The 17,855-nt window shown below is 34.0% G+C and overlaps 2 protein-coding genes across 2 annotated transcripts; both read right to left on the bottom strand.

Annotated features, from left to right (window-relative positions):
- Window positions 1-7,217: 7,217 nt before the first annotated feature.
- LOC107839623 (translationally-controlled tumor protein homolog) lies at window positions 7,218-9,956 on the bottom strand. Its single transcript, XM_016683197.2, has 5 exons — window positions 9,584-9,956; window positions 8,183-8,256; window positions 7,940-8,068; window positions 7,697-7,854; window positions 7,218-7,554 (listed from the first exon to the last, which is right to left on the bottom strand). Exons 1-5 carry the CDS (start codon window positions 9,609-9,611, stop codon window positions 7,437-7,439), a joined length of 507 nt encoding a protein of 168 aa, XP_016538683.2. The 5' UTR covers window positions 9,612-9,956; the 3' UTR covers window positions 7,218-7,436.
- Window positions 9,957-11,954: 1,998 nt separating this feature from the next.
- Window positions 11,955-17,053, bottom strand: LOC107839622 (26S proteasome regulatory subunit 6A homolog). Its single transcript, XM_016683196.2, has 9 exons — window positions 16,751-17,053; window positions 16,530-16,646; window positions 15,534-15,641; window positions 14,996-15,379; window positions 14,307-14,425; window positions 14,040-14,127; window positions 13,709-13,828; window positions 13,455-13,595; window positions 11,955-12,353 (listed from the first exon to the last, which is right to left on the bottom strand). The coding sequence occupies exons 1-9, from the start codon at window positions 16,865-16,867 to the stop codon at window positions 12,276-12,278; spliced, it is 1,272 nt and encodes a 423-aa protein (XP_016538682.2). The 5' UTR covers window positions 16,868-17,053; the 3' UTR covers window positions 11,955-12,275.
- Window positions 17,054-17,855: the final 802 nt, after the last annotated feature.

The following is a 17,855-nucleotide window of genomic DNA, read 5'->3' as shown; positions in this document are numbered from 1 at the left end:
TTTTATGAGGGTATTTTGGAATGGTGATGAAAAAGAAAGAAAAGATAAGATAAAATAAAATAAAAATAATAATAATAATATATATATATATATGTACTTTTATGTTTAAAAAAAATGTAAAAATATTTTTTAAAAGATTTTCGCACTACTCACTATCTCAAAGAGAGTGAGATACACTTTCTTTGCCACATAAGCCTTTAGGGGTGTATAGTTCCATTTTTAAAATGTTCAGGGGGTCATAGGACCCCCGCAGAGTATAAGTGTGTAGTTGAGATTTGGGACAAAGGTTGGGAGCTCTTTTGGCTAAGAAATTGGTTAGCCACTCTAATTGTATATAATTTTTTTTTTTCCTTTTATCCACATGAGATATTAGGAGATTTAGTTAAATTAACAATCTAACTTTTAGAAAAATACAAATTGAATTGAATTCTAATGATATCATATAATTTTATCCAAAAATAAAATTAAAAGAACAGAAAGTAGAATTTTAATCCAATGACTATATATTTATAGTATAATAGGCATGTTTATTTATTAATCAAGATATATTTATAGTTTACACGTCATACATAAATGTATAGGCGGTAGATGAATTTACATGTGCTAAATGAATGTCGGTCGGCTTCGAGTAATTTTTTTTAGATAAAGGTTAGGTTTAATTGTATTGTATTTATATCTCTGTTTAGAGATTCTTTTTTTTTTTTTTTGTAAAGGTTAAGTTTAGTTGTATTATTTGATATCTCTATTATCGTATTATTTTGTTATAGTTTACAGGTGGAAGATAAGTGTCAGATGGCTTTGAGAAAATTTTTGTGTAAAAATTATATTTAATTATATTATTTTGATGTCTCTATCATCGTATTGTTTTGTTGCAGTTTACGGGTGGTAGATCAATGTCGATCGACTTTGACAATTTTTTTTGGTAAAGATTAGGTTTAGTTAATCAAATCTCCAAAAGATGTTGAATTTAATTATTGTATTTCTTTATTATTTAAACAAGTATTTATTTAGTGCAATGTTTGAACTCAATAAAGTAAGGTACACGTGTGCGTACACCTAAACTAGTATATATATATGTATGTGTATATATATATATATGTATGTATGTATGTATTACATTGAGAAATAATATGGTAGTTACACTTTCTTTAAGTTAATATGATTTAACTTGCTCGAAAGATATATTTCAATATAAAACTATTATAAGTAATACTTTAATATTTCCGTGCATCGCACGGGTACGTATACTAGTAAGTAATTAATACTTTCATTAAAAAAGATGAATGTCTTTAGAGTAAATACATAATTATCCCCTGATCTTGTTCGAGATTTGTAAAAAGATACCTAAACTTTAACTTCGACCTATTACCCCGCGATTCTTCTTTATTTCGTTGCAAACACACCATTTTGACCCTCTGCGTGTATACACGTGCCACAGGCGCGTGAAAGGGCTTGAATTTGACTTTTTTGGCCAATTAAAAGCTGCCACGTATAAAATAATTTAATATATAATTTATATTCTTTAAAAAAAAAGTTATTTATTTTTTTAAATTATCCCTACCCCCTACCCCCCTCCCCCAAACCCACCCACTCTTTCTTCCTAAACTCAATTCACCATTAAAGCTTCCATTGAATTTTTTTTTTTAAAATCATTCATTAAAACTCCATTTTACAACAAAATCATATCATTTAACTACCCACCATTTCTTCTTCAACACCATTAAAGCTCTTCAAAACTCAATTCAAATCATATCATTAAAGCTCAATTGTCAGTTAAATCATATCACTTAACTACATTTAAAATTCAATTCAATCATAAAACTATTTTTTGAATTGATTTGAAAAAAAAATGGGCGGGGAGAGAGAATGGTGACGGAGAGGGGGGTTGGGGTGTTTGGGGGAGATGCTGATGGGATGGGGGTGTTGGACGGGGGGTGGGGGTGCTGAATGGGGGTGGGGACTGGAGGAGAGCTGCTGGGAGGGGGAGTTGCTGGATGGAGTGGGGTGGGGTGGAGTGTAAATTAAATAAAAAGTAAAATTTTATTAAAATAAATAAATAAAAATTAAACATATTTGACACGTGGCATCACTTGATTGGTGTGTGTGTTCACTCTCTTTATTGTGACTGAGATTCAGCGAAAAATGGTGTGTTTGCAACGGATTAAGTAAAAATCGTGGAGTAATGGGTTGAATTCAAAGTTTAGGTGTCTTTTTGAAAATTTCGGCCAACATCGTGGGGTAATTATGTATTTACTCATGTCTTTATAAATATTGTGTGAATTTCTTATCTTTTATGAAACTAGTTTATTTTCTTTTTTTGCCTTTTTTCTTCCGACTCAAATCATGGTATAAGCCTATAACCAAATAATGAATTTTTCTCCAATTTAAAGTATGATTTGTATAGAACTCTCATGATATAACCAAGTATTGAATTCTATTATGCTTATAGAGTTTTATTTTTGTCAAAAAATTAGTTATATTACAACCAAAAATAATGGTATCTATAAAGAGAAAAAATATTTTAATTCTATTATACTTTGAAAAATATAAATTTGAATATATATAACTTGTTTAGACATTTAATGATAAGAGTATTTTTGAAAAAACATATTAAAATTCTCTTGATTTCATCAACGTGACAACTAAATTGAAACAAATATTTTTAGAAGGAGGAACAACTAAAATGAAAAGGAAAGAGTAATAGATACGACATGAAAATTGTGTAAGAATAAACGTCTAACGATATTTTTCAGTTTACCTACTTTTTTTACGCTGTAGACATTGAAATTTTGTGGACTCTACAAAAATAGTTCAATTTTGGTTAGAGTTCTTGGGCTACTTTACCCTAAATTTAGTTTGATGGTTACCCTACCTAAACCCTAAATTATGTCTATATAAAGGGGACAAATATCCCTTTAAAGAGGCCAATATCCCACAAATTCACGGGATATTCACAAACAGATCAACAATCTTCAAAGTCCCAATAAATTCATGGAATATTTATAGATTAAAACTCTTCCTTCTTGATAATCAAATACATATCAAGAAGACAAAACCTCCCTTCCTTCTTGATAATCAAATACATATCAAGAAGACAAAACATCTTTTCATGGAAATCAAATCCAAATGTTCTCACGTTCGAGAAATACGCCACCAACGGCACTCGAATTACGGAAAAATTCATATCAAATCCTACGTTCGAGAATACGCTACTGACAACCCTCGAATTATGGAGAAAATCAAGAGAGAAAATACATATCAAGAAGACAAAACCTCCTTTCATGGAGATCAAATCCAAATGTTCCTACGTTCGAGAAATACGCCACCAACGACACTCGAATTACAGAAAAATCCATACAAATCCTATGTTCGAGAATACGCTACTGACAACCCTCGAATTATGGAGAAAATCAAGAGAGAAGAAGGGAGGAACAGATTTATACCACATCGTTTATCAATAAAAACTGTTGTTTCTTCATATTTTTAATTGTGATTGCAATTTATTTTTATCACCGTAAAAAATTTGTATTATTTTAGTAATATTAATAATTTGGACTGCTTACATTCTTCTAAATAAGAAATTGTTTATGTCATGGAATGAAATTTTTTCAAGAGAACTCATTTTCAGTTGTCACAAGGAAGATCATTAACAACCATGCATGTATCTTTAGAAATAGCTACTTCAGTGCTTTGGTGTTTAAAATCTTACCCATTAGGCCATTATTGTCACGAAAGCGCTACAGGTATAAATGTTACTAAAAGTTTAACCCGCATCCATCAAAAGTAAATTGTTTCTTGTTCCAACCTGCCCCGCGCTGCATCCCATTTGCATATACCTGAAGTCGCACTTGCGGCACCCCACACACGTCTAAACGCTACCCGGTACGCTATTATCCTATAAGAAGTTGTTCATAGGATAACCATAGTATTTACCCTGAACCTAGAGAGTTTAAGCATTCGAAGATCAAAAATAGGGGAAACCAACATTGCAGAGTTTAATATAGCCGGAACATGTTCATAAAGTTCTTTTTTTTAAAAAAAAAAAAATTATAACTATCATTATTTTTTATATTAATATAACTATTTTTGGACAAAATAAATCCCATAACCGTAGGACTCATTGTTTAGTTAGCATAAGAGTCCTAATGCAAGTGAAACTTTAAATTCAATTAAATTCAGCCTAAGAAAATTTTTCTACAATATATTTTAGGATTGTTTAATTTTTTACTTAGTAATTAATTCATAATTAAAATAATAAGTGAAAAAATAATTTTATCTATTACGAAGTTTTTTTAATAATGAGTAAAAAATTTAAATATAGATTATAAATTATTAGCTTTTTAATACTTACATGACTGCTAATAATTAATTATGAGTGATATAATAAAATTATAACAGCTGAAATAACAATGTCATAAATATTTATTTTTTATTAAATATTATTAATTTTTGACAAAATAGTTCAGTGGACCTTGTATTATATCCGTTTTGTAATGTGGATTCCTTGAACCTATTAAAAAGTAATATTTTAAATCCTTTGACTATTGACCGAACTTATGTGGCATTAAAATGGTTGATTAGGATAAAGTGCGTGCAGACACGCGTGTGAGGTGCGAGTGAGATCAATTTTTGATCAATTTTATATTAAAATAATTAAATTTTTTTTTTTTTTTTAAAAAAACATCTCTGCTACAACTTTCATCAAACACCTTAGTGCATCCGAAGCTTGGTCCGTCAATGGCAGTCCTCTAATTTAGCCACTCAAATCGGATTCAATCAGTAATGAAAGCTTAAATTTGAGCTTAGTACTACCTCAAAAAACCCTAATCCTAAAACAAATCAACAATGAATTTTGATTTAGTTTTATTTTTGTGTCGAGCTTTCAAGTTTTGCAATGGAGGCCAAAACTTAGGAGTTGGGTTTAATTTGGGAAGCTTCCTCGGAATTTCAACTACAGTTTGATGTCAACTCTCTTCACAAATTATCGTCCCCTCTTTCCGTCGCTAAATCAATCATTCATAAATGTTGCAAAGGAGTATGTTAGTCCAAGTTTTGTTTCTTTCTTGTTCACATTATACACATGAACAAGATTATTACATACAAACACATCAACTAAAAACCCAAACTTCAACACTTGACAATGAAAGGTCTTACCAAGAAACAACAAATTCAGTAACCCACAAGCTTTAAGAACAAAAGGAAAAGTATAGGAATCAGGTGGAAAATTGAAGTTGTCGTTTTTGTTCAGGTGGAAATTCAGTATCCCACAAGCTTTAACCATGGAAGTTGTTGTTGTTCATTGGAGAAAATTAAAATTTCCCGTCCAACCACTAATTCAGCTTGTTCGAATGGAAGTTGTTGTTGTTCATTGGGGAAAATTGAAGTTGTCGTTGTTGTTCAGGTGGAAATTCAGTAACCCACAAGCTTTAACCATGGAAGTTGTTATTGTTCATTGGAGAAAATTGAAATTTCCCGTCCAGCCACTAATTCAGCTTGTTCGGATGGAAGTTGTTGTTGTTGATTGAGGAAAATTGAAGTTGTCGTTGTTGTTCATGTGGAAATTCAGTAACCCACAAGCTTTAACCATGAAAGAAGTTGTTGATAGATTGTTGTTACACCGGTAGCGGTGTGGTGCGGCAGTGGAGAGATGAAGAAGAGAGAGCGGAGAGATGGAGGGAGAAGATGGAAACTTTAACCTCATTTTAATTTTTATTTATTTTTTAATTTTCAATTTAAACTTTTTATTTTTTTAATATTTAAATGTTTAAAATATTGATTTTTAGTGGTTTTAAGGACTCAGATGACAAATATGTAAGTATGAGAATCCACATTACAAAACGGACATAGTATAAGGGTCCATCGAGCCATTTTGCGTAAATTAAAAGCAACTGTTTCATTGTCACTTACGATGTTGGAGAAAATAAATATGTGGTCCAGCCTTAACAGTGAAAGAGGATTTGACCTTACATACCTCAATTTCAGCCGGCGGCCACCTCTTTCTCAAATCCGGCAGCCAGATGGGTGATATTCTTCCTCGACATGGCTCTCCAATTCGTAGCATAGTGATGGTGTCTTCATTTTTCATGTGGTTGCATTGTACTTTCTTTATTGGCATCGCGAGATGTCGCATTTTCGGTTAATTGGTGCGAAGGCGAAATTTATGATTGAAGTCACTCCTGTGATGGTTGCAGCAGCCTTGCGTCACCTTTTGGAATTCGATGGTGCATATTATGCTCTACCGCTATCCTGCACCACGTATTTCTATACCTTTACCCACTTCATGCACACCGCGTATGATATTTTGAAGGAAAAGATGTATTTCTAGGGCTAGCGATGTTGGTACTCGTTCACAAGTTGAACGAAGAATTGTTAGTTGGTGCTTTAGTTTTGACCTTGTACCTTGGTTTTTGTATAATTGTTAGTTGGTGCTTTAGTTTTGACCTTGTGCCTTGGTTTAAATTTGTATAGATACATGACGTATTGTGCTCCCGAATTACCGATTCATTCATCCTAAAAGGGAGATGGAGTTGCCTTGTTGAGGACTCTTATACCTTTCCAGTGTCTCATAAATTAATAAATTGGAGTTGCCTCGTTGAGGACTCTTGTACCTTTCCAGTGTCTCATAAATTAATAAATTATAACTTCCTCTGTGTCAATAAAAAAAACCTCAATAAATTATAACTTCCTCTCTGTCAATAAAGAAAACCTCAATTTCCCAAGGAAGCTAATATTAGTTTCTAATAATCAACAAGTATGGACTATATCAATATATATATATTGAATGCTAGCCGAGTGACAAGCCCACAAAACCCTCAAATGAGGGGTGTGTCACTGCACCCTTCTTCTTCGCCTCATAATAGCTTTAGATTCCAAGAGAGTCCCCCTCAACTCAACCCTATCTAGGGTTAGAAGATTTAAATAAGTATTATATAGACTCCCTATGTTTAATGCAACACTTTGCAATAAAGTCAGACCAATGTTTGTTCGTTGCAAGATCCAGCAACAATTCTTCCTCCCAGTACTTTTATGCACATGGATGAAGCTCATAAATTGGTATCTTTTCTGAGAAAATTTCAATAGATGCTGGACGTACGCGAGAGAACGAGATGAACCCCAGCAGAATATTTCCCGAACCACAAACAAACAAATGCCAAGAGACGGCAGGTGGTAATCTACAAGCTGCAACGAAGCCACCCCAATCACAAGCACGCAGAAGATTAAATAATAGATCTTCATTCGGTAGCTCTGGTCCCAAAGACAAATGCCAATATAGCTCAAGGCTATTCTAGGTCATAAAGTAATAATACAGATCCATTACAAATAACCCAAAGCTCAGAAAAACAGACATAAATAAGCAAAAAGGACCAGACCTTAAAACTACATGAAACAAAATCTCCAATGCAAAACTCCCAACATAAGCACTCTCCACCAGACAACTAGCACTTGACCTCCTTCAAGCCAGGTGCAATGTACAAAAAGGTAGGATCAGTTGCGCCATCCTTGTAGTACGCAAACACCAGGGCACCGTCGTCATGCATGCTCTCACCAAGAAAGCTGTCACCACAAACACACAGGCATAAGGTTCTATTTCAAGGAACAAATGATGTGAGCGAGAAAACAAAAAGAATACAACTTCAGTTAGAATTAGCTCCAACAATGTCATAAACTGAAAAGAGGAGTGTCAAAATGGACATACAATTGAAGGTCCTTGAGCCTTGACATGAGGAACTTAGTTGCTGATTCAATGTTCTTTTTAAATAAATCTTGTGCTTCTCCTTCTAGCTTGGGTGTCAGGTTCTTGATGTATTTCTTGATGTATCCAACAAACCCCTTCTTGTCAAAAGAAGGTTGCTCCTGCAAATGGCAAATCACTTCTTATTCACATACAATTAACAGGTATACCAAAATGGACTAAAGTTAACATAAAATGTATACAAACCTGAAGTCTAAAAGTGTCAACAATATCAACAACCTTAACAGCTTGATCATCCACACCTTCATCTTCATCGCAACCCTCAGCAGAAGGATTTGCCCCAATGTTTACATCAACAGCACCTTGAACAACCCACTGTAATTAACAGACACACCACATTATTCCTTTTTACTTGAAATAGATGGTCCCCAAAAATTTGGTTGCTAACATAAGAAAACATTTGGGGCAATAATTAACTGGAGAGCCTACCTTCCCTTGAACCTCCCAAAGAACTCCATTCTCGAGTTCCTTGTAGGGAAATGAGTCTGAGAGCAGCTCATCACCTGCAATAATTATTTTTTGAAGAGTCTCAGTTTCCAGAACAGCAACATACCATGAAGGAGACATAAATGACAATTTTAAAATCCTACACGCTGAATGTCCTTTTAATGTTTGCATAACAGAAAAAGCATACATGCACAGAAATATAAATTGGGGAGACAAATAGGAATCTGCAGTTGCATCGGCACCATAAAAATGTAATGATATTTTCCAATAATTAAAAACTAGGTAAAAGATAAGTCATAAGACCACACATAAGTAGCCTTTTTTTTTTTCCTTTTTTTTTTTCGTTTTATTCCAAGTCCAGCTAAAATATTATTTCCCCATCACATGACTTATTTTGTGCTCAAATTCCTATTATATTGAATAAAATTTAGGAACCAGCATCAGTTGCATAGCTTATCTAGCCAATACAATAGTTTATATACAAGAAAACCCATCGAGAGTGCACAAAAGCAAAGTAAAACCACAACACTTTGTTCCAAACACCGTTACAAACAAATACTTGAATGGATAGCCAATCTATACAAAAAACGCAGAAGAATAATGATTAAACCACAAAAAAAAGCAGGTGTACACTTTTCACTTCATTATTACTGTAACTCAGATATACTTCAAGGCATAAAATTGTTCATGGAATTCCAGAACTTTAGGCTTGCAAAAACATATCTTTTCATGTTCGTTACATAAATTTGCACTAAACATATACATAGAACTAGGATTTACCTAACTAGAAGCCACCAAGATAAGACTTCTCTTATCCAAATTACTCACATACGACTCTTAAATCCGGATTACATCATTTAAAGAATAAAAAGTCAAAAACATTTATTAGTCTTGAATTATAGAACCTCAGGGCTTGTAAACATATCCTTTTATGTTTGTTACATAAATTTGCACTCAAACAGATACATCGAACTGGGATTTAACTAAATTACATGAGGCACAAGTCTACTCAAACTAAAAAAGAAACCAAGATCAGAAGTTTACGGATAACACAAAAATTACTAATACACACTTAAATCTCGGATTATTACATCATATAAAAATAAGATCCAGATTATTAGATCTACTTCCTAAATTCTCCAACAACAAAAGAGACAGCAAAGGCAGACCACATAGCGAGTATAATCCGAGTCTAATCAACCAGATCTTATTAACAGTTGCTAATCCATACAAAATTGCGCCTATCATCCAACAAGAGTCACCACATATTGCTAAAACAAAATAAATCTAACTTCAAGGTTACAAATTCCTTACCAAAAATTTTAAATACAAAACATAACAAGATAGATTGACAGAAACTAGAACAAGGACAGAAGAGAGTACCGGAGATAAGATCTTGATAAACCAACATGATGGCAAATTAGTCTTTTTATTGCTTTCTCTCTCTCTCTAACAAAAGGATGTCGATAAGAAGAGAGAGGAACAAAAAGACGGTCCAGTGAAGGGTCGAGAGGGAGGAGTTAGGGCGGTGTACGGGGTCTTTATAGCTGGAGCACTACGGGATTCTGCTCTATGCGTGTGGGGACGGGGTAAATTTACCGAAATAAACCGACTTGAATACCGAAATTACGTTTTTGCCATTTGCCGATCCCAATTTCAGTAGGGTTCTTTCTGAGTGCCGCCGCCAGTCATCCGCACTATGTCCCAAAAGAAGCTTATGTCATTTTACGCTGCTTTCACAACTAAAATATGTACTACACTGGTCTCAATTTATGTTGACTAAATTTAAGGAAAAAAGAGATTTTCTTTTAAATTTTGTGCTTTAATTTCTTTTAAAAGTTATGAATTTATGATTTTTTTTCATTTTATATAGAAAGAAAATTTAAAATTATAAATAATCATATTTTTAAAATATATATATCACATATATTGAAATATAAAAAAATATTACTAATATTTTTGTATGGCCATGCCAAAGTTAAATATTCATCCACTTGTTTACTCTTTGAATGTTTGTAGAATCGGGTGTTGGACAAAATTATAACTATAATTAGTATGTTTCTTTTGTGTAATTCTGGAAATGTCAGGAACATAGGGGGAATGATGTTTTGAGTCCATGAGTTATCGTGTAATTTTAATTTTAATTTTTGTGATATTTGATTAATTATTTTTAACCTTCAATTAAATAATGGACTCTATTTTGATTCTTGATTCTCATCAAATTAAATGAAATGATAACTATTAATAAAATATCTTTAATCTTTGATTAACTATTTATTGTTCAAACAACTAACACATGTAAATAAAAATTTGTGTGTGCTATGTTTAGAGTGTCTTATTAATAGTTATTATTTAATTTAATTTAATTTAATTTAATTTAATTTAATTTAATGAGATTCATAAGCCAGAAATTAAAATTACACACATTGCTTAATTAAAGGTTAGAAAATATTACTTAGTTGAAGATTAAAATACTTAGTCGGATATGGAACTGCAATTGGAATATATGTTTCCTTTGAAAACCATATTTGTTCTTGAAAAGCCCTTTTTTCTTTACGTTTAAGAATAATTTTAGATGGAACAAGCGCAATTTGATTCCTTCTCCAAAAAGTATCCGTCCCATTCTATTCGTCCCAAATTTTCTAATTTAATTTCTTATTTTATTTATCATTTTTCATTAATCAAGACAAGACAATTTTTTTCCCTTTTTACCTTTAGTATTAATTCTTTTATCTTCAAATTAAAATGTAAACATCATTTAATAGAAATACTATGATAAAATTGCCATGTTATTAATTATTTTTCTTAATCAATGCGCAATGTCAAATTGAGACGAGTAAAATGAAACGAACGAAGTACTATTTAGAAGTAGATCACTAAAAATTAGGTAATAATGATAAATATTCTTTTATTTTTAATCAAAATTTAGGGTACAATGATAAATATTCTTTTAGTTTTAATCAACTTTTTGGCTTCGACCTTGGGAATATGAAGTTAATCTCTCAAAGAGAATATTTTATCCTCAAATTTGAAATTGAACTTTTCAACACGGATCCAAATTAATAAAACCCAAAGAGTATAGCATATGGAATCAAAAACGAAACGGCAGCATATGAGTAGGAATTATTGGGGAGTTATATCACAGCATGTTAGTTTGTGCGATTTTATTTGAATTATTCTATGTTGAAATTACTTCCCCTTTATAAATTTGACACATTCATTAAGAAAAATATTTATTATGAGTCTATTTTACTAAATTAATCTTATTAACTATGCTTTGAAAATATAAATTTAAATATATACAACTTGTTTAGTCATTTAATAATAAAGATATTGTTGGAAAAAACATATTAAAATTCTCTTGATCAATAAAGAAATATTTTTAAAAAGAGGGCAACTAAAATGAAATGGTGGGAGTATTTGAAATCTAATATCGGTATAGTTCTTTTCTTTTCTTCTGAATTGAAATTCCATCTGACATGACAATGTTTTGGCTTATTATTGCACCACTTTAAACAATAATTAGTAACATTGCACTAATTAGGGAAAAAACAAAGAGTTAATGGCTCGTTTGGTTTTTGCGCAGTCCAGAACCAGTCTCCTACAGAGGTTAAGTCATCTCTGATCCTGGAACAATTTGGTTCATCAAGGTTCAGGTGTGCCACAACACAACAAACCTCTTAAGACTGCAGCTACTCTACGAGGTTGCTGCTGAAACTAGTCATCCCTAATCACAAGCACGTACAAGATCGAATGACGGAACTTACTTCGGGTAACTAAAGATAAGTTCCAATTAACAAATCTCTGTAGCCAATATAGCTAAAGGCTACTCTAGGTCATTAGTTACACAGCAGGAAGAACAAATTCAAAAAGAGATCAACATACCATCAGACACCTTTTTGATATCAGAAATCACAACAAGCAAGTGTTGCACAGAGGCTAATGTGCAAAGCTTCTATCCCTACCCCCTCCCAGGCCAGAAAGAAAGAAGCTGAATATTGAAAAGGTAGCATGCAGTAGCCATGTTCAACTTTGAAAAGCTAAAAGCTGCTTGAAGTGGGCACCTACAATAAGCTTATGCATAGTAGTTTAAGCTGGCTTTCTTCTTCGCTTGAACTTGAATGATACCTTCATTGAAGTCTTCATGCGTTACCTGCAAGAGTGTAGAGACGGAATTAGTGCTATCCAGCTTGCCAACCATAAAAATGATACTAGAGATCATCACATTTTTTTGGTCACGAAGTACAGATCACCCGTATTAATTATCACTAAACTGCAAAAAGGGCAGAAATGACAGGCCAGTTCAATTTAATTAGGATTACAAACATAATCCAAATTATTGATCAAACCAAAGTAAAAGTCTAAACCTCATCATTGTTAGGAATAGGGGTGGGCGTTCGACCCAGTTCGATTTTATTGAACTTCGATTCGGTTTTCAGTTATAGAAAAGTATGCACCGAACCGAATTAGTTCGGTTCAGATTTATCAAATTCGGTTTGGTATTTCTAAAACATTTTTTTCGCTGCGAATGAATGGAATAAAATGAACACCAAGTCAAACATTAAGAGACTTCAGACAGCAAAATGCGCAACAAGTCAGCAAACATATATCCTATAACAATGATGTAAGTTTGCTGCAGAGTGCAGACATATATATGAGAGAAATTCCTAAGCAATGATATAGGATCAATTTTTGGGTTAATAACAGTTCAAAGAGCAAACAGTCGAATGTGCACCAGCCAACAATGTCAGCAAGCCAGCAAATATATATAACAATGATACATGTTTGCAGCAAACATATAAGTGAGTGATATACCTGAACAATGACATAGGATCAATTTTTGGTCAATAACAGTTCAAACTGCAAACACTCAAATGTGCAGCAGCAAACAATGTTTAAAGTTCAAATGTTGAACACTACACTATTAGAGATAAATATATACCTAAACCGACCATCAAAACGATTTAGTTCAGAGCGGTCCGTTTTTTCAAGTTGCAATGAGGGAAAAAATTAGCAAAAGATCAATTGAAGTTTCCTAGTATTCTTGTCAATTCTTATACTACTTTTCTAAATCATGAATTAAAATTTCTTAGGCTTCTGGTATAATCAAAGAATTAAACCACTTGAGCTTTTTAAGCCCCCCTAACACAATATGCTGCCATACTTAAGTCAAACATCATAAAGATCATAGTCAGAGCTTCTGGCACATCATGCACATATTTGGGCGCACACAAAGTGGAGAGAGAATAGAGACCTCAGTGGCATCACGACGGAGTGCTAGCATGCCTGCCTCAACACATACAGCTTTCAATTGTGCCCCATTAAAATCATCTGTCGATCGAGCCAATTCTTCAAAGTTAACATCTGGGTTAACATTCATCTTTCTGGAATGGATCTGCAGTTCCACCAAAGAAACCACAAATGTTAAAGCAAAAACTCAAGAACTCATTTCATGTTCACAAGGCAAGGGGATGAAATGAAATGATATATGTTTGGTGGACTACCCACCTGCAAGATCCGAGCCCTGGCTTCCTCTGTGGGGTGGGGGAACTCAATCTTACGATCCAATCGACCAGATCGCATCAGAGCAGGATCCAAAATATCAGCTCTGTTTGTTGCTGCTATCACCTGAAGTGAAGGAAAGAAACCAAAACAATTCATGAAAATGTAGAAAACCAGAATACAGAAGATTACTTTGGTTTAGCTTTTGCAGTTATGTGCAACTAAAATCAAGAAACAAACTACAAGGAAAATTTTTTGGAAAGGAATATCGTGCTCAATACCTGAATCACAAGCAAGGAAAAAAATGTATATTAAAAAGTTTCAAGTAGAAAAGAACCTTAATCCGATCGTCGCTGCTAAAACCATCGAGCTGATTAAGTAACTCCAACATAGTACGCTGGACCTCTCGATCCCCACTAACTTCACTGCAAGAGAATAACATTACGTGGCAAGAGAAGAATCAGCACACACATCTACGGGGAGGCTAATAGTGTTCAATTCCTTTTTTGTACAGGCTACTCCTTAGCCAGTATGCTTGCCAAGACGAGGATGTTATGGGCAGGCAGTACATATATGAGGAAAGGAAAACAAATATATAGTGTACCTATCAAAACGCTTTGTGCCTATAGCATCAATCTCATCAATGAAAATTATGCATGGTGATTTCTCTTTTGCCAGCTGGAAAGCATCACGAACAAGTTTTGCTCCATCTCCAATGAACATCTAAAGTTGGTACAAGCATTGATCAGCAGCATATTTGAGTCAATTACTTAAAATTGCAACTTAACAAAATTGTAAAATTTCCATGCAGTAGTTTTGCTAACGTTTGAAAGCCAAACTATAATATAATAAACAACTATGCACCAAGTAATTACACAATCATAAGTTAAAAACAAGAACTAAAATTTCTCTTTTGAAGACTACTAGCTCTGGGTCTGTTAAAGCTGTTTGTTTTAAACTAAACAGAGACCAAAGGGACTAACCAGGCTCAGTGGTAAATATAAAGGATGATTTTAGACCTAACCCCAGATATAAAGGACATTTTTGTCAGTTTCGCAAGATTAATCCTCCAGTTTCAGACAAATTCAAGGAGAGGCCATCTAGCTTATTAAAATTTCAATATATGTACTTTAAGAAACACAAGTGTACTTTGCAGCAGCTCTAGTCAGAATTGCCAAGAACAATGAAAAGAGGGAAAAATAGACTCCCAACTTAGGGCCAAAGAGAGTTCAATTTCACACAAATCTAATACAAATAAACACAAATAGGATTCAAAAGCTGAAGATGATCTACCTGCACAAGCTGAGGTCCCGCTAGCTTAAGAAAAGTAGCATTTGTTTGTGCAGCACAGGCTCTGGCCATCAGGGTTTTCCCAGTTCCAGGAGGTCCATATAAAAGGACTCCCTTTGGAGGACGAATGCCTAATTTCTGGAACCGCTCTTTGTGTGTCATAGGCAGCACAATTGCCTCGACAAGTTCTTGAATCTGTTTCTCCAAACCTCCAATATCATTGTAGTCTTCAGTTGGCTTTTCATCAACCTCCATTGCCTTCACCCGGGAATCATATTCAGACGGCAAGGTATCCAGTATCAAATAACTGTCTTTGTTTACTCCAACCAGATCACCAGGTTTTAAAGTGTCAGGATCAACAAGACCAACAACGGGCAAGAAAATTGTCTACAATGGCAATAGAAGAGAATTCAATTACAAAAGGAACTTTAGAATCTAAACGAAGTATAACCTAAAGAAGCTATGGTAGAAGGATAAAGCACAAGATCATTAATTATACACCTAGAAGCAAATAATGTAATCCTATGATTTGACACCTTACCTGGCGCGTGGATGTTTTCAGTACAACACACTTGCCCTTCCTTTGTGAGTCAAGATCAATGTTTGCACCATCTTCCTCAGCTTCTTCCTCTGGATTCATTTCCAAAATCTGAAAAAAGATCGGAAATAAATGAGTTACTCAACGCTAAACTTCCCTACTACTACACTTCCATAAACCCATGTTTCAAATACCCCAAAACGAAAACACAAGAAAGTCAAAATTTGCATCCTCACAGTTCAATGTGTTAAAAATGCACATTTGAATCTACTGAAAAACAAATTAAAGCACTGAAGAAAGGGTAATGGTCATTCTCCTTTGTCCTGCCCAATTCACATTTCTCTTGATCATCCTCCTATTTTCTCTCTCCCTTCAGTTTTTTTAAAAGAAAAAGCAAATAAGAGGATGGCCTAGAGAAACATATTTTGCCATCTATCCCCTCACAAAAATGCAGTTTTAAACTTAAATTGACACTTCAATTGATTATCTACAGGAACTCTTCAATTAATTGAACAAGAAATTGCCTTGAATACAATCAACAACAATATAAGCATACATAGAATGTTAGTTCATCGAAAGTCCGTGTCAAAGAGAATATATATGAGGTCAGGATACGAAACACATCCTAAAAGTTGTGAACCTCCAAATTCTTTGCCGCAGCTCAAGAGGTTATTCAAAACAACTTATAAAGAGGCTAGGAGCAAGAACCGAGTTAACCATTCAATTATACTTGAGGATATCATCACCAAAGGAGCGGTTCCTTTGAGTAACTTGGTTAAATATAAGCGTCAAAGCAAGAGAAATACTCATTGAGGAAAACCTAACTACTCACCTGAACAATATTACCAAGAAAGTAAGGGAGTTGCTTATTGAGCTTAATTTTACTCAAAACGACAATCTTCTTCTTTTTTTTTTTTTTTTTTTTTTTAAATATCACTTTCTAAAACTAGGCGTCAAAAACAAGAAAATTACTCATTCTCAGAAAACCTAATTACTGACCTCAACAATGTTGCCGACCAAGTAAGGAAGTTGCTTATTGAGCTTAATTTTCTCTTGATTCTCCTTTATCTTCTCCTTGAATGATTCCAGCTCTAGATTCGTCCTCTGTAGCTCTTCCTATAATCCATCATTCAAGTCAATTGAGACAAAAATACGCAACAAAAACATTCAACAAACACAAAAAATAAGTGCGAATAGGGCAAAATAAGAGAGATCGGTACCTTTATGATACGAATTTCGTTGTCAAGAAGGCGTGAAGCCCTAATAATATCTTCAGTGGACATAGAATGGAGCTGGTCATCTTCGAAGTTGCTGTCCTCGGCCATCGGAGTTGCCATCGTCGACGGAGATTTTGTGTGTGTATCGTAGTCGATCTGTATAAGTAAGCTTGTACAATCGGAAAGCTTTATATTCTCTCCTTTTCGTTGCCGATATTTGCCAGTCTTCTTCTTCAAGAAAGATATGTTAAATGGGCCTCCTCAATATTGTTGGGCCTCGGAATCGGTCCATGATTGGCCCAATATGCTTCTAGGCCCGCCGAAAGCAACACACTTAAATAAAAGGAAAAATAAAATAAATATACACCTTAACTTTATCATATTTACGCAAATCCCCACTCTTACAAAATAAATACAAAAATCTCAACCAATTATGTATCTCCATTAGATGTATCAAAGAGCTAATTATGTATCTCAACAGACCCAAAATCAAAAAAATGTATTGTAAGTTAATTATGTATCTTTCAACAATAACAACAAACCCAGTATATTCCCACATAGTAGGGCCTGGGGAGGGTAAAGTGTACGCAATTCATACCACTACCTCTAAAGAAATAGATATGTTGTTTTCGATAGACCCCCGGCTCAAGATAAAAGGCAGTATACAAAAGCATCAAAAGCATAGAACACGATAAAATAACATAGGTACGACATCCACAAAAAATTTATACATTGCTAAACAAAGGACACCAAAGTTCACCTAAATACTGCCTACGTCTCATCCACACCCTTATCCCTCTATCCTAATGTTTTTCCTCCACATCTTCCTATCCAGGGTCATGTCCTCAGTCAGCTGTAACTGCTCTATGTCACGTTTAATCACTTCTCTCAAGTATTTCTTCGGCCTACCCCTACCCCGTTTGAACCTCCCAAGGCCAACCTCTCACTCCTACGAACTGGGGCATCTGTGTCTCTTCTCATCACATGACCAAACCATCTCAACCTCACTTCACGCATTCTATCCTCCACTAACACCACTCTCAACTTCTCCCGAATAATTTCATTTCTAACCCTGTCAACCCTTGTGAATCCACACATCCAACGCAAC

Source organism: Capsicum annuum, chromosome 8 (assembly GCF_002878395.1).
Source record: "Capsicum annuum cultivar UCD-10X-F1 chromosome 8, UCD10Xv1.1, whole genome shotgun sequence".
NCBI classification, from domain to species: domain Eukaryota; kingdom Viridiplantae; phylum Streptophyta; class Magnoliopsida; order Solanales; family Solanaceae; genus Capsicum; species Capsicum annuum.
This window is presented reverse-complemented; position numbering and strand designations above follow the sequence as displayed.